This window comes from Schistocerca americana, chromosome 10 (assembly GCF_021461395.2).
Source record: "Schistocerca americana isolate TAMUIC-IGC-003095 chromosome 10, iqSchAmer2.1, whole genome shotgun sequence".
NCBI classification, from domain to species: domain Eukaryota; kingdom Metazoa; phylum Arthropoda; class Insecta; order Orthoptera; family Acrididae; genus Schistocerca; species Schistocerca americana.
The window spans coordinates 99,328,100-99,353,946 of NC_060128.1; the positions used below are offsets into that span (position 1 = coordinate 99,328,100).

Sequence of the window (25,847 nt, forward strand, 5' to 3'; positions counted from 1 at the left end):
TGTATCACATTGCAACAATCGAAATAAAATGTTCAAACGTACCTACGATCTGTATTTTAATTTAAAAAAACCAACCTGTTACCAACTGTTCGTCTAAAATTGTGAGCCATATGTTTGTGACTATTACAGCGCCATCTATCACAAAGCAAAAAAAGTACTCCAACTAAAACATCCGTATTTCTTTACGTACTACACGAATATGTATTAAAAAAGGGGGTTCCTGTTTTCAAAAAATGCAGTTGATATACGCTTGGCCTATGGTAGCGCCATCTCGCGGGCCAACCATAGCGCCATCTGGTTTCCCCCTTCAAGCTAGACAAGTTTCGTTCTTTGTAGTTTTTTCGTTTGACGGTCACTATGAATGGACCACGCTGTATATGTGTGTGTGTGTCTGAATATGTACCTATGTATGTATGTGTGTATGTTCCACATCTCCTCCTAAACCACTGGACGGCTTTCAACTACATAATCGTCGTTGGGGTATATACCACCTATTTATGTGGTTCAACAGATATGACGTCATAAACACTGAGATGCGTGAAAAAATGCATCATGCATGAAGTTTTAATACATTCGTTCTTTAGTAGTATGGCAGTTCTAGAATCGAGTCAGCTTAAGGAAATCCCTGAACCCTGCCAGCATATCTGACAGATTTAAAATGCGAAGCGTGGACGGCTGTAGGCGAAAACATAGTCGTCTATACAGCTATGACGATTCGCTGCCATAGAGACGTTTACAAAATCGCGTGTAGACATGCGATGCAACTGTACTTAAACATCTGTACATTATGCATACTTCTTTATAGTACTTCTTTCATAATTGCAAAGATATTTTCACCGTTACTTGGAAACGAACTCTTTTCCATATTACGCCGCAGACACAGTTAATGTTTTGTTTCCGTTTCAAACAGAAAATTGGCAAAATGAATACCTGGACAACGCCGGGTTACTCAGCTAGTTCTTTCTACAGGTCAGCAAGACCAAGGTTAGCATCACACTTCCTTCGGGAAAGTCAAACATAATTTCGGTTTCACTTGATGAGTTTGGTTCTGTTGTTAGGTACCGTGACTTCCCTGACACCAGATCGCAAATCCAGTCGCATAGCTGAGAAAATGTTCCATATGCACGCAATTTGATTAGGTATTCTTAGGCAGTTCTGTCAACCAGATGGCACTATATACACGCTGATCATTCTTCCTCTTCTACGATCACCATTACTGATGTTATTTATAACAAAATAATTAATATCATTATTTAATTACACTGTGACTCAACCCTCATCTCGTTATGATTTCTTTGAAAAAGAAATAACTGTTTTAAATGTTCCGTTATGAGTAGTATATGGGCAGGTATGGGACAGACAAATAATAATGGTCCTCACCAACCATAAAAAATATACTCCAAAAATAATGGTTCAAGTAACCATAAACATCCAAACAACCATTAAGTGGCCCCTACCAACCATAAAAAGTACACCATAAAAATAATGGTTAAATAATGGCTCCCAGTGACCATTAACCATCATCATACAATCATTAAGGTGCCAATCAACCATAAATGACATCAAAAAATATAGGTCCTAACTTATAGTACTAAAGAACCATTAATTTCAAAATAAAAACAACTGAGAAATGGTACTAAAGAACCATAACTTGAGGAACAATTTAAAGGTTTGGAACAACCACTAATTTAAAAAACATATATTTCAAAATGTAAGATAAATTACTTTTTAAGGTATGAAAGAACCATTAATTACGCAGCCATTAAGAAGGTAACAAAGAACCATAAATTTTTTCCAAAAATAAAAATGAAATTTCAAGAAATTCCATATAATGGTTCAAAAGACCATTAAAATTTGAAACACTATTGAAGTCACGTATAAAAGGTACTTAAGAACCACAAATTTTTATCTAACACCTTATTAATTTAAAGGTCACCCCAAACCATAAATTTTATCCAACATCTTATTCATTTAAAGGTTACCCCAACCATAACTATAAACTACAGGGTCAGTTTATAAGAATAAAAATTAGTAAATAAAGACACAATGAATAACAGTCAAAATGGCAAGCGTCGTAATGACGCAACTGTTAAAGAACTAAGAGCTCAGGCTAAAGAGCTCAAAATCAAAGGCTACTACAAGATGAAGAAGGAGGATCTCTCCAAAGCTTTGATCAATGCGACGTCTACGGATATGAATAATGCTTTATTTAATTATGCAAATGAAGAACTGTCAGCAATGACTGTTCGCCAACTGAAGCAGATTGCTAAGGAAAACGGAATTAAGGGTTACTCGATGGTTCATTCGAAGAATAGGTTGACGGCTTTGATAAAAGGTGAGAAGGAACGTTTGGATAAAATCAGACACTACAACTTCGCTGAAGACTTGTTCGAAGGAACCACTCAACGACAACAACGACATCAAACACAACAATATCAACCACAAAAGTTAGGCCACATTTTCCCTTTTAAACAAAAATTGTTCGATAAACTTGTCGAGCAAAAACCTACATTCGCCATTCATGAAGGAGAACGTGCATATCTTAAGACATTCAACATTTGGCAAACTAACTACACTATCTATGTAAAAGAATTGAAAGGAACAGTTGTAGAACAAATGAAAGCTGTTAGGACAGCCGTCCATGCAACTATAAAGGCTATAAAAAAAATGAGTAATTACAGTCCTGGCGATCAGATGAAGGTAGTTGCAGAGAATGAAAATTTTCACCATACAATCTCGACTAAAAGACATCAGAAAGTCAATGCCTCTTTTATACTTAACCAAATTGAGAGAATTGTTACATCTAATGAAAATGTAGACGTAAATGGAACCAGATTTGAATTTCAAGTATACAAAATACCCCGAGGTGCCGGTACTAAAGGTAAAAAGGTAGTCAACCTTAATAAAGACGTTAATACTAAAAGATGTGTTAACAAAATAAATAACAAGGACAACATGTGTGGACCTAGAGCTATAGTTACAGCCTTGACATACGAAACAAACATCATTCTTGATAGGGAACTCACTAGTAACGAATTAATCTATATAAGGAAAGGTAGAAACTTGCAAGAAGAGTTGGCTAAAGAACTGTGTATCAGATTGGGGAAGAACTGCGAAGATATGTTCACCTTAGAAGATATCCAGGATGCTGAAGAGTTTTTGAATGTTCAAATTAAGGTCGTTTCTGCTGCTCATTTCAACGCGGTCATTCATTCAGGAAAAGAAAGGGATACTGTCATCTACCTATACCACCACAACAATCACTATGACGCTATAAATAACATGAAAGCCTTTCTCGGAAGCTCGTACTACTGTCAGAAGTGTGACAAACCTTATAACAACAAAGATCTACACAAGTGTAAAAAGGACCAGAAGGAAGTATGTAATTTGTGCAAAGGACCACAGCACAAGAAAATTACGGGTAAAGAACGTGTTAGATTATATTGCAATAAGTGTAATAGATACTGTTTTAGCCATTATTGTTTCAAAAACCACGAAGAAGTTTGTAAGGTAGTCTACAAGTGCAAAACTTGCAATAAATTCTGTCTAAGGGAAAAGAAGCATCGTTGTGGTTACGTATGGTGCAAAAATTGTCAGGATTCCGTGAAGATTACTGACCATGAGTGTTACATCCATCCCAAAGTCAATAAGGGTGGTATCTGTGAAGAAGATTGCACTTGCAATGGAAAATCGGAGAAGAAACATGGTAACTGTAGTTACACTGAAAAATACTACTTTTTCGATTACGAAGCTGAGCAAGACACTGGTGTACACAACCCTAATTATATAGCTGTTCACAGCTTCGATGGAAATAGACGTGATTTCGACTCAAATGAAGAATTTTGTGAGTGGCTTATTAGTGATGCACACAAAGGGTTTACTTGTGTTGCTCATAATTCTAAAGGTTACGACTCGTACTTTATTCTACAATACTGTGTTAAAAATGGGATAAGACCAAAGACTATATACGCAGGCTCTAAAATAATGCAGCTCGCAATACCGAGTTTGAGACTCAGGATAATCGATAGCATTAATTTTGTTCAAGGCGCTCTAGCTTCTTTCCCGAAAACGTTTGGCCTTAAAGAACTTAAAAAAGGATACTTTCCGCATTTTTTCAATTCAAAAGCGAATCAAAATTACGTAGGACCTATACCATCCACAAAATATTTTGGTGTCAACACGATGAAAGAAAGCCAGCGTAAAGACTTTTTGAAATGGCACGCTGACAGGGTTAAAGAAAACTACACGTTTGACTTCAACAAGGAACTGTCTGAGTATTGTCACTCAGACGTCGATATTCTTAGACGTGGATGCCTTGAATTTAGGAAGATATTCTTAGAAATCGCCAATATAGATCCTTTTCAATACATAACCATCGCTAGTGTTTGTATGGCTATCTACAGATCGAAATTCCTCCAACAAAATACTATTGCAGTCGTGAAAGAAGAAAAGAAGGAAATGTTTAGTAAAGAATCTATAGCATGGTTAAATACCTTCGAAAGTGTACGCCATGCATTGAATGGTGGTGAAGTGGCGATATGCGGAGCAAAAGTTGACGGTTACAATCCCAAAACTAAAACAGTTTACCAATACCATGGCTGTTTCTGGCATGGATGCCCCGACTGCTACAACCCCGATACAATCAATAGTGTAAACAATGAAACCATGGACGATTTGTTTACTAAAACAATGGAGCGGACTAACACACTGAGAAATGCGGGCTACAACGTAGTTGAGGTGTGGTCTTGCGAGTGGAAGAAATCCAAAGCTTACAAACAAGCCCTAAATAAAACAATCAACGTTGTGGAACCCTTAAAGCCTAGAGATGCCTTTTTCGGTGGGCGAACAAATGCCGCAAAGCTGAAAGTGACTGCAAAGAAAATGCGGTATATAGACATATGCTCTTTGTATCCAACGGTCATGTTTTACGATATGTACCCTGTAGGTCACCCCACTAAAATATTCAAACCAGAAGAATACAACAAGGAATGGTTTGGTTTGGTCAAATGCAAGGTACTAGCTCCTAAAGGTCTTTACCATCCTGTACTTCCTATTAAGCAAGAAAAACTGGTATTTGCTTTGTGCGCAAGGTGTGCTGAGGAAAAGGTAGGGCATTGTAACCATACTGATGAAGAGAGAGCTTTTGCAGGCACATGGTCTACGGTTGAACTGAATAAGGCTATTGAAAAGGGCTACAAGATACTTGAAACTTACGAGGTATGGCACTTCCCTCAGACGAGCAACACCCTTTTCAGGGACTACATTAAAACTTTCATGAAAATCAAGCTGGAAACTAGTCCTTGGGAGGATGATTACGGTTCAAAAGAGGAATACGTCCAAGCCATAAAAGATAAGCAAGGTATTGAGCTGGACATTGACAGAATTGAACCCAACCCTGGAAAACGTGCCGTCGCCAAGATCTGCCTAAACTCTTTGTGGGGTAAATTCGGCCAAAGACAAAATTTGACACAAAGTGAGTTCATCACCGATCCACAAAGGTGGTATGAACTTTTACTAGATGATAAGATAGAGATATCTAATGTCATCTTCATCAATGAAGATACGATTGAGGTTAGCTACAAGTATACTAATGAGTACATCGAGGATAGTACTGCTACAAATATATTTATTGCAGCTTTCACAACATCTAATGCTAGGATAAGATTATACGAAATGCTTGATCGCCTTGGGGATAAAGTTGTCTACTACGATACTGATAGTGTAGTCTACATCGATGATGGGACAAATACAGTTGAGACAGGGTGCATGCTAGGCGAATGGACTGATGAACTTGGCAAAGATGATACCATTATTGAATGGTTAAGTACAGGCCCAAAAAGCTATGCTTACTACTCTCACAAAGGCAATCGGTGTACCAAAGTAAAAGGCTTCAGTCTCAACTATGAAAATAGTTTGAAAATTAACATGGAAACAATGGGTGAACTAATAAATGGCGAAAGTGACAGTATAACTACAAACAACAAAATGATAACCAGGAATAAGAAAACAAAAAACCTTGTCAATAAGGGTGTGGAAAAGGAGTTCAAAGTAACTTACGACAAACGAATGGTCTTGAAGGAGACAGATGGAATAATTGACACTCTACCCTGGGGGTACTAAAAAGTAATTAAATATACCAATAATAAATGAAACCAATCGTCCTAACTTTAATATTTTGTGGAGTTGTCTCTGCTAATGAAGAAGTAATCAAATATTTACATGATTTTGGGTATCTTGAACCAGATTCTACAAATATTCCAGAACTTTCAGATATAAGGAATGCACTAATACTATTTCAAGAAAAGTTTAATTTGAAACCCACAGGTGAAATAAGTGATGAAACTTTAGAACTGATAAGGAGACCTAGATGTGGAGTTGAAGATCATGCACTATCTTTTACTTCACATATTGATAAATGGAATAAGAAAAATATTAAATGGTATTACGCAGGTTCATCAAAAAGAATGAAAGAATTAACTGAAATAGCTTTTAATACTTGGAAAGAACATACAGATTTAACTTTTGAAGAAGACCAATCGAACAGTGACATTATTATTTCAAATAAAAGACGATTACACAGGAAAGAAACTAGTGGTCAACACTTTTGCTCAAAACCGTTCGATGGCACAGGAGGTGTGTTAGGTCATGCATTTTATCCAGATATTAATAACAATGCTGTAGAAATTCATATGGATCAAGATGAAGATTGGTATTTTGAGATCGATACAAACACTCCAAAGGAAAAGATAAACTTTTATGCAGTTTTAGTTCATGAAATTGGTCACACATTAGGACTTGCTCATTCAACTGCGAATACTTCAATTATGTATCCAATCTACAATAGTTCAAATATTGAATTAAGTAAAGACGATATTCTTGGAATACAAAGTTTGTACGGGAAAGATGGTGAAGATGAATCTAATGATGATAATGATGAAGTGGAAGAAGATTCAAATCCTCCAGAACTATGCAAACTGAATAAGAAAATAAAAAACTTCTTAATTGTTGATAAGGTTCTGTATATTTATTATGAAAAATGGGTTTGGGTGATGGATTTGGATAATTTAAATGTGCACACTAAACCACAACTCATAAGTGATTGGTTAACATTTCTTCCCAAAGGCTTTAAAAATATTACTGCAGCCTATCAAAGACCATCTGGAGATGTTGTTTTATTCATTGATAACAAACTGTATGTAATGGAAATTCCATCCTTTAAGCTAAAATATGGTTATCCACAATCATTAACAAACCTTTCATTAAGAAAAAATGTAGTGTTACACACAGCAATAAATTCCTATTCTGGTAAGAGTTTCATATTTTTTGACGATGTTTACTATATAGAAGTTGACGAATGTAAGGGAATAAGCAGAAGATATGGAAGAATAACAAGAGAATTTCCAGGAATACCTCCAAGCATTGATTCATCTTTTAGATATACAAATGGATTGTTATATTTCTTCAAAGGGGAAACATTCTACGAGTACAGTGAATTTACTAATTCTGTAGTTAGAGCTGGGGAAATGGATCTTTCCCTGTTTGAAATAAATTGTCCTAAGCAGTCATCTTCTTTCATTGAAATAATAAGTACTCTAAAAAATACAGTTACCCTGTTAGAACAAATGAATTCTTAATTTAAATTTTCCATATAATAAATGAACAGCCAACAACATCAACTTCTACTAAAACTCAATAGTTTCAATAAGAAAATATTGTTTACTAATTTGCGAGATCTTGAAATAAGTTATGAATATCTTATTACAGATGTAGAGTTCAAGATAATGAAATATGGTAGCGGATACATTTTAGAACTCGATGCTCAATTTAAAGTTATTTTGCCTGAAAGGTACAACAAAATCCTAAGTTGGGAAGACTTTAGATCTATTATAGGTTTGAAGTTGATTTATAGAGGTATGACAGATGACCCAAAGCCAAGACACATCATAGAATTCATATAATTTTTAATGCCCTTACAGGCATTAAAAATACTTCAATTAGACAGATAATCTAAAAGCTTTCATTTACTATTCCGTGCTTTGCATCATAGATCAAATTCTTTTTGGTGTACATCACAATATAAGCTGTAGTGTTTTCTGGTATATTAGTATTAAAAGTTGCACGGAGCTTCATACTGGTTTTGTTTGTCGCTACAACATTTCTCCTTCTGCTCATATTAATGACATAAATGGGATAAGAATTAATGAAGGCGTAAGGGCTGATTTTTGAATCAGATTTTAATTCGGTTATCCGCTTAAAATCTAAGAATGCGTTGTATGCCTTAAAGTAAGTTGAAGGAGGATTAATGTTCCACAGCTCTTCAGGAAATATTTCGTTTCTACCATTTTTCAGGCTAATGTTCTGAAGGCTGACATGATCGTACTGAGATGAATCTCTTTCTTGGTTACCTTTCCGGTTAGTCTGGAATACAACAAAAATAAAGTAAGGCATATCAAATTCTAGGGATGTGTAGTAGTTAGTAATGTCAATATCAAAGTTCCTCCTTCCACTGATACCTGCAATCTCCTGTGTTTGTAGTTCAAAGAATGAAACGGGGATTTTAGGTTCTTTAAATATTTTATCTCTTAGTTCAAGCTCATACGTTGGCTCATATTTAACTACAGGCATTCTTATTTCCATACTCGTAATTGTTACTTTTCCCTCTTCTGGACGAGTTCCGTCAATATCAACACCAGCAGCATTTTTTGAAAACCATCTCTCCAATGCATCACCAGCACTTGCACTCCAAGTAAAAGATACAGTAAGATCTCCTTCCCACATAATCTCTTTGTAGTCTTTAAAGTACCCACCGAGCATTTTTAGTGGGTACAACAGTTCATTTGATTTTGACCTTAACTTACCATTGCTTACAAAATTTCCTTCATGCATAACATCCTCAGCAATTGAAGACGTAAGGTGATACAAAACCGTTGAAGAAATACCTGGATGTTCAATTCTAGAGATAATGGCTCCTTTCTTTTTTATAGTGATTGTTGAAAACAACTGTGACACAAAATTGTCGATCAGCTTTACGTTAGATTTTCCATCGTAGCTAGTGTAATCAGACCCATTAACATGAGTTACATTAAAATTCATGTAAAGAAAAGCATTCTTACTATCAATCCAACCATCACCAACTTTGATGTCTATTTCAACATCTTTGTTTGGTACGTTGAGATTAAATTTCGTCTTCTCGTTTACGGGAAAAGACTGGTACTGGTAACTTTCTATCTTGTTCATTTATTAGCTGCAAAATTTTTATTGCATTTCTAAAATTACCGTGACATCGGCTCCTCCAAAATCAATCAAATTATTGTCTTCATCAGTTACAGTTACTAGCAAGTCCTGAATTTTATCGTGAAGGGGGACAAACGAGTGGTTCTGTGGTTCATAAATAATAGGGCCACCAAACTCAACACCGATTTTAAAAGAAGCTATAATATTAGTTTCTCTGTGGTAGTGTTCACCACCCTTAACTAACATACCATCTGCCAAGTTGAAATGAACATTAATCGTTTCGAAAGGTATAATTTTAGGAATACCAGTAGCAATAGTCTTTGTATTTGGTTCAATGACTTGTTTATTAAACCCCAGCACACTTCCTATGCTTTCTTCTCTGTCCATAAATAGCTTCACTTCACTTTCTATAACAACTCTGTTTAAAACCTTGTCTGCTTTAATACTTATTTCAGTATTTTTGGTATGAATGTATTTTTCTAAACTTTGTATACTGTACTGTCCAGAAGGAATATTTAACGTATTAACCACACCATCTTTCTCATAGTATAGCTTATTATTCTTTGTGGTTACATTTGGAGTCAAGAACGTCGTGTAAAATCCTTTTAAGGCCACACCTTTAAAGTGGTCTCTAATCGGAACTGTCAATCTCTTTTCTAGTACAGAGGACCTACCACTCAACTTAAGTAATCTGGTCATTTATTAAATAGAGAATAAAGAAAGGAAAAAATGAAGACAGACTGGGAACCTAAAGTTAGAATACCAGAAAGGAAAAGAAAATTGAAGCATGGGAAGCTTTTACCTAATTCGATACGTTGTGGAGTTATCGGTCCAAGCGGATGTGGTAAAACAACACTAATGATCGACAATTACCTTCTTGCACCAGGGTGGTTGAACTGGGACAAAGTGAATCATGTATACATATATTCAAAAAGTCTAGATCAATCAAAGTATCAAGAACTAATTAAAATGTGTGACAAACTAGAAGAAAAAACAAATATAAAAATAGCCTCATTCATTGACAACAATGAAGATATCATACCTTTAGATGAATGTACGGAAAATTCTGTTGTGATATTTGATGATTTTATTTTGGAGAACCAAGATATAGTTAGGGAATATTTCACCAGAGGAAGGCACAAAGGAGTAGACTGTTTTTACTTAGCACAAACATACACCAAGATACCGAAACAACTGGTTCGTGATAATCTGAACTTCCTGAATGTGTTTAGACAAGACAACAGGAACCTAAATCATATCTTTAATGAATTTGTTGGCGGTGATATGAGATACGAAGAATTCAAAACCATGTGTAGTAATTGTTGGAATGAAGACGACTTTGGTTTCATAACACTAGACTTAACACGTAAATCTAGTGATGGCAAGTACAGAAATAAGATCAAAACATTCTTAAACTGATGAACGCTTAACGTCTGACGCTTAACGCCCAACGCTTAACGCCCAACGCCTAACGTCCAACGCTTAACGTCCAACGCTTAACTTCCAACGCTTAACGTCTAACGCCTACCGTCTAACGCCTACCGTCTAACGCCTACCGTCTAACGCTTAACGTCCAACGCTTAACGTCCAACGCTTAACGTCTAACGCCTACGTTTACTATAAAAAATCACATATAATAAAGATGTTTGCAAAATATAATCCTGATGCTATTAAGAATGCGCGGAAGAACAGAAAAAAGTTTGAAGAACTCAGGGAAGGTTTTAAATCGTGGAAGAAGCAACCAATAACAGAGTATGAAAAGTATAAAAAAGAAGACCAGCCTGTTATCGATGCAATTAAAGAGGTTAAGGGAGAATTGGAGGGTTTAGGTGATAATGTAATAAAAGCAATAGAACTAAACAGAGAAGTAGAAAAGCAGCTGGTTCCATATAAAAAAACAGATTTCGAAGACATGTTTCCTATTCCCTCAACACCTGACGAAACATCATTTGAAAAGAGTATATTTAAAGACAAAGATGACAGTGATATCTCTCCAAATACAAAACAAAGATTAGAATCAACCTTAGCAGATATTGAAGCGAACGAAAGAGAAAAGATGATTAGGAAGGGTGAATTATCAACTAGTACACCAAAGGCTGCTATAACCAATTATAAAACAACATATTTAGGCCCTGTAGTATCCAAGTACTTAGGAGGTCTGCATGATAAGGTGTTTGGTTTAAGATTTGATAATGGTAAGCATTATATTGGTGATTCAGAAGTTAATTTTCAGAATGACGACATTATAATCAAGGATAAACGAATTAAAGCTACTGAAGGGTTAATGAATCTTCTAACACAGAAAGATGTAGGAGATACAATACCACTTGATGACCATGACAATTATGCAGATATATTAAAATTAACAAATGCTATATATCAGAACAACGATCCCACGAAAGGACCAAAATCAAGCGTTAGTGAAAAATACAACAAATTAATTAAACCAATATACAACTCAATAAAGAAGAAACGTGGTAACTCTCAGACTGGAATGGGTTTTGTTAAGAAATACAGCGACAGACCGATTGAATACATCTGGATGGATGATGTCCGGGACCTAATTGATAGACTTATGGTTACCCATGGGGAAGAAAATGCTGGGAACACCAACTACCACAATGAAAAAGTTGCAATAACTAAAATGCTCAGTAATAAGTTTAATGACTTTATTATCGATAATCCAAAGGGGATACCTTACCTAATTAGATTTCTAAACAACCTCCCTCACACCTTCTGGAAGTCAGAAAGAGGTGGGAAAGGTTTAGTGAACACGCTAATTAATAATCTCCCGGTTGAATTGCACCTGCCTGGATACAACTACTGCGGCCCTGGCACCAAATTAGAAGAAAGATTAGCTAGAGGAGATGCAGGAATCAATCCTTTAGACGAAGCATGTAAACAACATGACATTGCTTACAGGGATCATAAGGATTTGGAGAATAGACACGTAGCTGACAAAGAACTACAAAAAGCTGCAAAGGAAAGGATGTTCAGTAAAGATGCTTCACTTGGAGAGAGATTAGCTTCCACAGCAGTTGCTGGAATAATGTTTGGGAAAAGAAAACTGGGGCTAGGCTTAGATGATAATGGCTGGGCATTGTGAAGAAGTGTAATTTTAATGCAGCAATTGCATTAAAATTTTTGAATTAATAAATGAAAGGATTTAGTATTGATTACAGTGTTCCCTCCAGTGGGAATCCGAGAGCAAAGTCTATTAAAATAAAACTGTCAAATGACGATCTCAAAAACCACGATTTTCTAGATGCTTATCTCACAGAAACTCAGAAGAAGCAAAAATCAACAAAGATTGCTAAAGGCGGAAGTCTACTTTTGACAATTGCTATACCCGTTTTGAAAAAAATGTATCATCACCTGCTCAATAAGAAAAAGGGGTCAGGGTTGAGTGAACACGAAGGTGGGTTCCTACCGTTGATACTTGCTGCGTTGGGGGCGATCGGTTCTTTAGCAGGTGGTGCTGCGGCCATTACAAGTGCCGTTCATAAAAAACAGAAGGAGGATGCAGAATTGGCTGAACAGAAGAGACACAATCTAGCAATGGAAAAGAAGGGATCTGGAATGAAAAAAAAAGTTCAAAAAAATAATCGCAGACTACCCTCATGCTTTAAGCAACTTTGACATAGTTAAATTATCAAAAGATTTGAAAATTGAATCTTTCAGAGGTGTTTACATGATTGATGAGTTACCTAATAAACCATTAAAGTACGAATCAGGAATTGTTAATTTAGATTCGTCTAAGCATATCGGTTCACACTGGATCTGTTACTTCAAAAAAAGCGACGAAAAATTTGTTTTTGATTCATTTGGAGGAAATGTACCTAACGAACTGGTTCGCTACCTAGGTTCAAAGAATTTATTCTACAACTCAGAAAGAATACAGTATTATGACGAGTATATTTGTGGTCACCTGTGTATTCTGGTACTGAAGCTATTTACACATCAGTGGAATTTTAACGAAATTTTGAATGTAATAAATGGACGTTTTTGGGAATAAACTAGCTGTAGCTACTGACGTAACGTTTCAAATGACGAAAGAAGAGTTAGATAAGATAAAAAATGTCGAAAAGAGTTTTACCAAGTTTCAAAAATATTTCACAGATGTGTTGAAGAAATCAAAGCGCTATATTAATTTTCTAGGTAGAAGATTAGTCAATGTCGATGACCCTGTTGATGATATGGATGTAGTTAACAAGAGGTTTCTGCAAACAAATCTTGTAGAGAGTAGTGCACAATACACGGGTCTTTTAACACAGTTCAGTAATTATTACAGCAAGAAAGAGATTAAGAAAGTTCTTTCAGATTATTTTACTAAGGCTGATTTGAAGCCGTATATTGAGGGGTCTGAGAGTAGATTATGTGATAAACAAACAGTTGAATTCACATTTGTGACAGGTGACGAACAAAAAATGCACACCTTTGAATATACCTTTCAGTTAAGAAGAGTCGTTGCAATTGGTGAAAACGTTAATGGACGTCTGTCAACTAAGGACTTTGATATAGCAGTAAGTGTATATGACAAAATACATCTAATTGGTAGTGGAAACCATTCAATAACAATAAATGAAGGAAATTTTCTCACTGTAAGACTAAAAGATACTGTTAAAACCGTACCTGTTAACGTAAAATTTCTAATTTATGGTGAACTGATACCAGTTGTCGAGGATATTGAGAATTAATTTGAGTGGTGTTACTAATATATTTTTAAAGGTCTTTGGGATCTTTAAAAAATGAGTACTGATAAGAAACATTTTAAATTATTTAAAATATGATTTTGTAAATAATAAATGAACGACTATCATATTTGGTGTTTAAAGTGTAAAAGGTTTACTAACACACTTCATCCACACAGAGTGGTGACTAAAAACGGTCGTCACAGGATTGAAGGTATTTGTGGTGAGTGTAAAAGCAGGAAAAGTAGATTTGTAAAAAAAAAGATGTAGAAAATGTAGGAGGTAACGTTCCTAAGGAACAACCATCTGTTCGTGAAGGTATTGTAAACGAACTACACGCCCCAATGAGAAAAAATTTTCCGAGAAGAAGGGTTATAACTAAAGGTATAGATGATTTGTGGCAAGCTGACTTGGTTGAAATGGATTCTGGAAAGCTTAAAGGAATATCTAAAATCAATAAAGGATACAAGTATCTATTAACAGTTATTGATGTGTTTTCAAAGTTTGGTTGGGCAGTTCCTGTTAAAGACAAATCGGGTAAGAATGTTGCTGAGGCCTTCAAATTAATTTTAAAACTGAGGAAGCCACAAAACTTACAAACAGATAATGGCAAAGAATTTTACAATAAAGACTTTAAAGAGTTGATGAAAAGGTGTGGTATCAATCATTATTCCACTTTTACAGAAAAGAAAGCCGCTGTAGTAGAGAGATTTAACAGAACTTTGAAAGAAAAGATGTGGAAACAATTCGATCTTCAAGGAAATTATAAGTGGGTTGAGTTAGTACCAAAGTTAATTAATGATTACAATAATACAACACACAGAACCATAAAAAAGAAACCCAAGGATGTTAATAAAGCCTACGAAAAACAGTTGCTTAAGGATGTGGAATACACTGTTGTAAAGCCGAAATATAAAGTGGGTGACAAAGTAAGAATCAGTAAACTGAAAGGTTTGTTTGAGAAAGGGTATACAGCCAACTGGTCGACAGAATTATTTATAATTGATGATGTAATATATTCAGATCCGATTACATACAAATTGAAGGCAGTAGATGGCGAAGAAATTAAAGGAAGCTTTTACGAATATGAGATTCAGAAAACTGACTATCCAGATATGTATCTCGTTGAAAAGATTTTGAAAAGGAAAGGAGATAAAGTTTATGTCAAATGGTTAGGATTTGATAGCTCGCATAATACTTGGTTAAATAAAGATAACGTTGTATTGTGAAAGATTGTATAGATTTTTACTTTTAATGGTTTAATGTACCATTAAAAATACAATATTTGAATAGATACTAAGGTTTTTCAATGAGTCCAGCTATCAGCTTTTCAAATTCTTGTTCGAGTTGTGATATGCGTTCACCTATTTTGCAGAGATCACGATTGTCTTCCACTAATTCCATAACTGTCAGCTGTAGGTACTGAAGCCTTCTTAGATAGTCAAAAACGATACTTTTTACACCTTCAGGCACCTTATTTATATCAAAAGGAAGTACTGCTGGTTTGTCGCCGCCTGTCATTATCCTCGTCATGCTACAAGGAGGTACTAGTTGATTACTCATTATTATTTATTTACTTTATTATTTAAATTGAAAAAAATTTCGAAAAGAGCAAAACCTTGGCGCCAAGGAACCCTGTGGGGGTCTTCTCTTTCTGTCATCATTGTCGTTGTCGTCGTCCATCTTCTGCCCCACAGGGTTTTTCCTCTTTGTTTCCACGTCTCGTCCCATGCATCTCTGGCTGATGAGGGAGAGCGGATCTGTGCGGACGTCTCATGACGTCACTCAAAATTCCACGACGAATAGTGTACTCAGTTTATTTATTACAGAGGCTGGCCAAACCCCTGACCGAACGCGCTGAGCCACCACGCCGGCGAAGCAATTGCACTCAGATAGAGTACTAGTAGCACACACACACACACAACATAAGTAACTCCATCTGTTAGCTTCTGAGTGAGTCAAACGCTGACACTGTGAGATTCCGTTACGCAACGGTTATGCACGTCACGTGCGCGAAACTGACCTTCACTGCAGATTGCGGAAATCGCGTATCTCTAACACAACCTTGACCGCCGTTGGGTGGCGTTCTGTATCGTACTTTCTGACCGCGTACAAAATAAACGTACCCAGAACCTCAGCATTGTACGACAGAGTGGTTACCATTCATTTTTTATTTCCTCATCTTTTTTGTGTTCTTTGTTTTCTCTTTCATTTTTTCGTAACCAACCAAAAGAAGTTCTTCACTGATGATGACGACATTAGCTATCTCAATCTTATCATCTAGTAATAGATCATACCACCTTTGTGGATCATTGATGATCTCTGTATATTCCACATTCATCAACTGACCAAGTTCACGCAACTTATAATTCAAACAACACTTGGCGACGGTGTGTCTTGCAAGATTGAATTTAATCCTCTTAATGTCAAGTTCAATACCAAAATTCCTTTTAATTATTCCGACATATTCCTCTTTTGAGCCTACGATCGGAATCCAACTAGTCTCTAGTTTTATTTTCAGGAAGTTCTTAATGTATTCTACACAGGATCTTACGTCATTACTGTTATACATCACCACTGAAGACTTAATACGTTTGTCATTACGACGCTTGCCATTTTGACTGTTATTCATTGTGTCTTTATTTACTAATTTTTATTCTTATAAACTGACCCTGTAGTTTATAGTTATGGTTGGGGTAACCTTTAAATGAATAAGATGTTGGATAAAATTTATGGTTTGGGGTGACCTTTAAATTAATAAGGTGTTAGATAAAAATTTGTGGTTCTTAAGTACCTTTTATACGTGACTTCAATAGTGTTTCAAATTTTAATGGTCTTTTGAACCATTATATGGAATTTCTTGAAATTTCATTTTTATTTTTGGAAAAAATTTATGGTTCTTTGTTACCTTCTTAATGGCTGCGTAATTAATGGTTCTTTCATACCTTAAAAAGTAATTTATCTTACATTTTGAAATATATGTTTTTTAAATTAGTGGTTGTTCCAAACCTTTAAATTGTTCCTCAAGTTATGGTTCTTTAGTACCATTTCTCAGTTGTTTTTATTTTGAAATTAATGGTTCTTTAGTACTATAAGTTAGGACCTATATTTTTTGATGTCATTTATGGTTGATTGGCACCTTAATGATTGTATGATGATGGTTAATGGTCACTGGGAGCCATTATTTAACCATTATTTTTATGGTGTACTTTTTATGGTTGGTAGGGGCCACTTAATGGTTGTTTGGATGTTTATGGTTACTTGAACCATTATTTTTGGAGTATATTTTTTATGGTTGGTGAGGACCATTATTATTTGTCTGTCCCATACCTGCCCATATACTACTGTTATGTGACTTAGCACCACACATTACTGCAAACTTAAATCACTTTATAGTTATCATTATTAAGAGTTCTCAGAATCATTATAGTATTAGTCACTATCGAAAGACTAGGTGAAAATACAGCTGTGATCTCATTCTAGTGGACATAAACTACGAATGAACTGGTTGTCACTCTAAAACGAAGCACGTGGGTACAGTCTGCGAGAAACTGAGTGAAAAAACGAAAACTAAAAGCGTAAGTGGGAAGGAGCAGGTACTTAAATCGTTTTGATCTTTAGTAACTATACAGGAATTAGAAAAAAAATGCTTCCACAAACTTTGTATATGTGGTTATAAAGAAGGGCGTCACGATGCACGTGAAGAAGCCCGCGATTGATAGCAACTGTAGGAATGTTCATATTTTCAAAATTCGTAGGTCAAAATCCTTGCTAATACTGCTCATGTGCAACTCAGCTTCAGTACTTGTGCCCCTAACAGCATTTCTGTTACTACTTTTTGAACTGCTCTGTTTATAATTCCGCTCACTTCTTTGTGTGTAACATAATACTTTCCATTTTACAAATTTAAAGAAATTATAAAAAGGGAAACTTCAGTACTAGAACATAGTTGGGATAACAAAAGGACACGACTGGAAATACGGTACCTATTATGTCTAGTAAGTTAGAAATAAGATCGAAAACTTGAAGAGGAAACTGTTCAAGCCCATTTTAGAATGAACATCCGTCAATCAAATTTGAATAAAAAACAAGCAAATCAATCTACCAATCTGCAGACTCTCATATATTATTTGTACGTGTTCATTAAAATTTTGTGGTCACACATATAGGTGGATTGCATAATGGTTCTCAACTTTATAGCTGATACTGATGGAGGCCCTGATGGTTACAGGGAAACATCCAGTTTATTAGCGAGACCTGATATTTTCCACATATGCAAACAACATAAAAAAGTGAAACAGGCGATATACACTCCTGGAAATGGAAAAAAGAACACATTGACACCGGTCTGTCAGACCCACCATACTTGCTCCGGACACTGCGAGAGGGCTGTACAAGCAATGATCACACGCACGGCACAGCCGACACACCAGGAACCGCGGTGTTGGCCGTCGAATGGCGCTAGCTGCGCAGCATTTGTGCACCGCCGCCGTCAGTGTCAGCCAGTTTGCCGTGGCATACGGAGCTCCATCGCAGTCTTTAACACTGGTAGCATGCCGCGACAGCGTGGACGTGAACCGTATGTGCAGTTGACGGACTTTGAGCGAGGGCGTATAGTGGGCATGCGGGAGGCCGGGTGGACGTACCGCCGAATTGCTCAACACGTGGGGCGTGAGGTCTCCACAGTACATCGATGTTGTCGCCAGTGGTCGGCGGAAGGTGCACGTGCCCGTCGACCTGGGACCGGACCGCAGCGACGCACGGATGCACGCCAAGACCGTAGGATCCTACGCAGTGCCGTAGGGGACCGCATCGCCACTTCCCAGCAAATTAGGGACACTGTTGCTCCTGGGGTATCGGCGAGGACCATTCGCAACCGTCTCCATGAAGCTGGGCTACGGTCTCGCACACCGTTAGGCCGTCTTCTGCTCACGCCCCAACATCGTGCAGCCCGCCTCCAGTGGTGTCGCGACAGGCGTGAATGGAGGGACGAATGGAGACGTGTCGTCTTCAGCGATGAGAGTCGCTTCTGCCTTGGTGCCAATGATGGTCGTATGCGTGTTTGGCGCCGTGCAGGTGAGCGCCACAATCAGGACTGCATACGACCGAGGCACACAGGGCCAACACCCGGCATCATGGTGTGGGGAGCGATCTCCTACACTGGCCGTACACCATTGGTGATTGTCGAGGGGACACTGAATAGTGCAAGGTACATCCAAACCGTCATCGAACCCATCGTTCTACCATTCCTAGACCGGCAAGGGAACTTGCTGTTCCAACAGGACAATGCACGTCCGCATGTATCCCGTGCCACCCAACGTGCTCTAGAAGGTGTAAGTCAACTACCCTGGCCAGCAAGATCTCCGGATCTGTCCCCCATTGAGCATGTTTGGGACTGGATGAAGCGTCGTCTCACGCGATCTGCACGTCCAGCACGAACGCTGGTCCAACTGAGGCGCCAGGTGGAAATGGCATGGCAAGCCGTTCCACAGGACTACATCCAGCATCTCCACGATCGTCTCCATGGGAGAATAGCAGCCTGCATTGCTGCGAAAGGTGGATATACACCGTACTAGTGCCGACATTGTGCATGCTCTGTTGCCTGTGTCTATATGCCCGTGGTTCTGTCAGTGTGATCATGTGATGTATCTGACCCCAGGAATGTGTCAATAAAGTTTCCCCTTCCTGGGACAATGAATTCACGGTGTTCTTATTTCAATTTCCAGGAGTGTATGACAGAAGATACTGTCTGACCAAATGCACTCCTCCCTGGCCTTATGTCTCTAACACTTGCTTACTTAGACGCATGCACCACGAATGAATAACAATCTCACAAAGAAAACTTGTAACGTGCCTTGATTTTAAAAGGTTACAACTGATAAAGGGAAATTAATGAAAGTGTGAAAGAAATTAGCATTAATATACAAGTAACAGAAGACGGAAAACGATTGCATTGTCATGAATGTATAATGGATATGAGCAGAATTTGCACAATTCAGATTTTACCTTGTCAGTGAAAACTCAGAGTTAAAGAGATAATCGGAATTCAAAATAAAGAGGAGATACACGAATTTGGTCGTAACATCAGCCAGCAAAATAAGTGTGGATTGAAAAGGAGGTTACCAAGAATGTTGTAAAGGAAAAAAATTAGAAATTTCGCCATCAGCCAGATATAATGAGGCGCACCACTAATAATAATAAAAATACAAATAATAAATGGCATGAAGGTAACAATAAAAGAATTGGTAGATATGCAAATTCTCAGTTCTCTGTACTAACACTAGGTAAAGTATTTAGTAAATATGGATACTGCATAAAAGTCTTGATGAAGCACAGAATTTGAGGACACGATCTTTCTGTGGTAGTGTAGCACTGACAAGGTGAAACACCCCGACTCTCGGGATGAGATGGCCTCCAACCAAGTTGTGTTCTGTGTGACTGTGGAGTTTGCAAGACAAAAATTAAATGATGCTGTGTATACAACTGCAGACTTTTCCCCATTATAGAGAAGAGTGGTGTCAGGAAAACGTTCCGTGGTATAGTGCACATTTCTGATAGAAAACATTAAAAATACAAAAAAATGTTTTCTTCTTGTTTGTTCAATATACATCAATCTTCCAGAGGTAAACATTCCACGTGGGAAAAATATATCTAAAATCAAAGATGATGTGACTTACCAAACGAAAGTGCTGGCAGGTCAATAATCACACAAACATACACACAAAATTCAAGCTTTCGCAACCAACGGTTGCTTCGTCAGGAAAGAGGGAAGGAGAGGGAAAGATGAAAGGATGTGGGTTTTAAGAGAGAGAGTAAGGAGTCATCCCGGGAGCGGAAAGACTTACCTTGGGGGAAAAAAGGACAGGTATATACATACACATGTATACATGTGTACACACACACACACACACACACACACACACACACACACACACACACATGCACGCACACACACACACACACACACACTTGCATATGCATATACAAATACATGTATACATACACATATACATGTGCACATATACAAATACACACAATAATTACATGTATACCAACATGTATATACTACATTACACACATATATACATACACATACATAATTACATATACACACAAATACACAGACACAGACATACAAAAATACAAATACACCAGTGACTGAGGACTCTGTACTGAACTGCATTACATCAGTATTTTCATCATTTGCAGACTAATAATCATGGCCATTAGAAGTCATATGTTGTTAGGTTTGTCAGTAACTTCCAAGCACATGTGCCAAGAGCAAGCCATTAATGCCTAATGTTAGGTGCTGAAGTGAGGATATGCCAAAGCAAAACAGTAGATGGCAGAAAGGTGTAAATCACTTAGTATTGCAGTATGACTATGCTGAAAATATCAGGTGATAAAATTTGTGACATGTTTGTGGGAGGAATGTTCGTCGCAGAAATATAAAGCAACAACCCACCCTGCAGTACTCTTACAAGTGTTTCGGTTGTTACTGATCAGCCTGTACATGAAAACCTCAACACTAAATAATGGTGAGCGACAGTCGACTGTAAACTTAGTTATTACATGCAAAAAACAGTAAGTGATGTGCTTCAGTCCCGTTAGTTGAAATTCTACAATAATCTGAGGGATAACAGCTCTATCTCGAAATTTTGCTTCTAGTTAGTGGTGACTTTAGCAGGATGTGTGTAAGTAAACAGAGATAAGTGCGACAAACATGGCTTCCTGTAGTCGTAACGTGTGCTATGGTCGTGTCTAGGAAATGCTTTCCAGGAAAGATCTGCACGAATCGCACGATGATGTGGATGGATATGACTCTGATAAATAGCCTGTATACGTTCCTGTCTGGGAATGCGCATCATAAGATGTTATTAATCAGGTAAATGTGCATATTTCGTTAAGCAAGTAAATAATGTCAAATTGTGTTGGTTGCCATAGTTTAAGTGCATTTACGTGGAAGTGTGACGGCAGGCATGTCATTTAATATTTTTGACGTGGTGTTGTAAGATGCATTCATTGGTTTCTCATAAAGTGTTATCTGTGGTTATATTCACAGCTCAAAAATCGTATGAACAAAAGTTAAGGCCTGCATTGAGTGTATATTTATATTTGAGGTATGCATGAAAGTGCTAACGAGTACATACTATAAACCATCGATGTATTTTAATTTCTTCGTGAAATTATTGAGATATATGGAGGATGTGAAGCTCATAGCTCTGAATTTTTATAGGCCAGGAACATCACAGAAATGCAATCCTTCCGAAGGATGACATTCTGCAGGCAGGTACAGTTGATGCAAATGATCAGTAGCCGATGAAGAGGCCAGAAGAGGATAAAACGTTGAGGTATACACGAACAAGTGAAGAAAAAGAGAAAAGGAGGAAAGACATATAGTATAAACACATGGGAAAGTGGGGTAGTATTGTGTGAAAACTTATGTGAATGCTCTTTAAAGCATTTACTTCTCCATTTCTTATCTCTTCTTTTCTTTGTCTTCAGTCATCCGATAGTTGACATTCCTACTCTCACCTGCATATCCTTCCATCTCTTCATCTCTGTTTCATTTAACACTCTCACTAATGTGTTAAACACATATATGAACGTGATCTGCTCTTTCTGTTTCCCCTGCGTTTCAATTATCCACTGTCTTGTTACCAACTCCCTGGATGCCCTGCATGTACACTAACCATACTTCTCATAAGCGTATCTCATAGTTCACTTTTCTCTCTTTTTGATCATCTTCCGATTTTCTGAAATCATCTGCACTTTCGGTTTCCCCTGCATTTTATTTATCCACTGTCATGTTACCCACTCCGTGGACGCCCTGCCACATGTTACAACAAGCACACCTACCTTCAAATAAGTGTGCTCATAGTCTCCTTTATTGTCTTTTCGTTTATCTCCCACTTCTCTCATATTCATCTGCTACTTAATATGATTTAATACTGATTTGTTAGAAGGCACAGTACATCTGTACAGCTGTTTTGACTGGTTAGGTATCAGAATCGTCTAAAAAGCATTTCCTTCTCCATTTCTTATCTCTTCTCTTCTATATCCTTCCATCTCCTCATATCTACTTCATTAACACTCTCACTAATGTGTTAGGCACATTTATGGACCTCATCTGCTCTTTCTGTTTCCCCTGCATTTTATTTATCCACTGTCATGTTACCCACTCCCTGGATGCCCTGCCATATGTTAGACTAAGCACACCTATTTTCAAATAAGTGTATCTCATAGTTTCCTTCATTGTCTTTTCGTTTGTCTCCCACCTCTCTCATATTCATCTGCTACTTAATATGATTTAATACTGATTTGTTAGAAGGCACAGTACATCTGTACAGCTGTTTTGACTCGCTAGGTATCAGAATGCTCTAAAAAGCATTTCCTTCTCCATTTCTTATCTCTTCTCTTCAGTCATCCAGTAGTTCACATTTCTACTCTCTCCTTCATATCCCTCCATCTCTTCATATCTACTTCATTTCTGTCACTAATGTGTTAAGCACATTTATGGACCTAATCTGCTCTTTCTGTTTCTCCTGCATTTTATTTATCCACTGTCATGTTACCCACTCCCTGGACGCCCTGCCATACGTTAAAAACAAGCACATCTATCTTCAAATAAGTGTATCTCATAGTTTCCTTACTGTCTTTTCGTTTATCTCCTCTCATATTCATTTGCTACTTAATATAATTTAAATCTGATCTGTTAGAAGGCACAGTACATCTGTACGGCTGTTTTGACTGGTTAGGTATCAGAAAGGTCTAAAAAGCATTTACTTCTCCATTTCTTATCTCTTCTCTCCTCTTTTCTTCCCTCCTCTCCTCTCCTCTCCTCTCCTCTCCTCTCCTCTCCTCTCCTCTCCTCTCCTCTCCTCTCCTCTCCTCTCCTCTTTTCTTCCCTTCTCTCCTCTTCTCTCCTCTCCTCTTTTCTTCCCTTCTCTCCTCTCCTCTCCTCTCCTCTTTTCTTCTCTCCTCTCCTCTCCTCTCCTCTCCTCTCCTCTCCTCTCCTCTCCTCTCCTCTCCTCTCCTCTCCTCTCCTCTCCTCTCCTCTCCTCTCCTCTCCTCTCCTCTCCTCTCCTCTCCTCTCCTCTCCCCTCCCCTCCTCTCCTCTCCTCTCCTCTCCCCTCCTCTCCTCTCCTCTCCCCTCCCCTCCTCTCCTCTCCTCTCCTCTCCTCTCCTCTCCTCTCCCCTCCTCTCCACTCCTCTCCTCTCCACTCCTCTCCTCTCCTCTCCTCTCCTCTTCAGTCATCCAGTAGTTCACATTCCTACTCTCTCCTTCATATCCTTCCATCTCCTCATATCTACTTCATTTAACACTCTCACTAATGTGTTAAGCACATTTATGGACCTCACCTGCTCTTTCTGTTTCCCCTGCATTTTATTTATCCACTGTCATATTACCCACTCCCTGGACGCCCTGCCATATGTTAGACTACGCACACCTATTTTCAAAATAAGTGTATCTTTCTTTTATTGTCTTTTCGTTTATCTCCCACTTCTCTCATATTCATCTGCTACTTAATATGATTTAATACTCATTTGTTAGAAGGCACAGTACATCGGTACAGCTGTTTTTGACTCGCTAGCTATTGGTTAGTGAAGACCACACAAAAAAGAAGTGCAGCTCCAACAGGCATGCTGGTACACACTGGAGTCAACACTGAGCCGTCTGTTAGTAGCCACAGTAAATTAGTGGAGTTGTTTTGACGGGTTAGTGAAAGCGACACGATAAGGGTGTGTTGTCGGTACGCACCAGAGTCGCTATCGTCATCGTCATCGAGGGGCACGGACGGGTAGACGACTGCTGCAGGTTGTGGTTGTGGTAAGGTGGGCGGCGGGCACGGGGTGGGCTGCACGTCTACCACGGGGGCAGCCGGGAAAAGCTGGGGGGCCTCGGCCGGCATCGGCATCGCCATGGGCGGCAGCGCCCACCCGCCAGCGTCGTGCTGGGGGGGCCCCGGGTACTGGTGGGGGGCCTGGGGCGCTATGGGCGGCGCCGCCCACGCGCCCGGCTCGTGCTGGGGCGGCGCGTGCACCACGGCCCCCGGCCGCACCGGGTCGTCACCACAGTCGAAGCAGCACGACATCACGGTCGGGGCAGCTGTTCTCTAGTGGCCCCTCTCTGCGAACACACCAGGGGGCCCTGAGGGCCTATCCTCGTCCAGCGTGGCTCAACGGTACCACTCGAGGAGGGGCGTAGGTGGACGTGTGGGCACAGAACGGATATTCTCCTCTGATCTGTGCATTATGTCACTGCCAAGAAGTTCCACTCAGCCCGTGCACTCTCTTACATCTTGAAGGGGTAAATTTTGTGCTGTTGCTTTTGACGCTTCTTCATTCTGTTGTTATTGCGGTCTGATGCAGCTCTCCATGCTACTCTATCCTGTGCAAGCCTCTTCATCTCCCAGTACCTACTGCAGCCTACATCCTTCTGAATCTGCTTAGTGTATTCATCTCTTGGTCTCCCTCTACGAATTTTACCCTCCACGCTGCACTCCAGTACTAAATTGGTGATCCCTTGAAGCCTGAGAACCCTTCTTCTAGTCACGTTTTGCCACAAACTCCTCTTCTCCCCAATTCTGTTCAATACCTCCTCATTAGTTATGTGATCTACCCATCTAATTTTCAGCATTCTTCTGTAGCACCACATTTCGAAAGCTGTTCTATTATTGTCTAAACTATTTATCGTCCATGTTTCACTTCCATACATGGTACACTCCATACAAATACTTTCAGAAACAACTTCCTGACTCTTAAATCTATACTCCATGTTAACAAATTTCTCTTCTTCAGAAACGCTTTCCTTGCCATTGCCAGTCTACATTCTATCTCCTCCCTACTTGGACCATCATCAGTTATCTTGCTCCCCAAATAGCAAAACTCCTTTACTACTTTAAGTGTCTCATTTCCTAA

At 38.3% G+C, this 25,847-nt stretch overlaps 1 protein-coding gene across 2 annotated transcripts in view; it reads right to left on the reverse strand.

Moving 5' to 3' along the window:
* LOC124552600 (natterin-3-like) overlaps window positions 1–25,847 on the reverse strand; it is a 134,445-nt gene that overhangs the window by 50,448 nt on the left and 58,150 nt on the right. Inside the window, exon 2 of one of the 2 annotated variants that reach the window (XM_047126925.1) lies at window positions 24,688–25,056. The exons of the other annotated variant lie outside the window; for it this stretch is intronic. Within the exon in view, the coding sequence (XP_046982881.1) occupies window positions 24,688–25,021 (334 nt within the window). The 5' untranslated portion in view covers window positions 25,022–25,056. The remainder of the gene's footprint in view (window positions 1–24,687; window positions 25,057–25,847) is intronic. 2 annotated transcript variants of the gene reach the window in all.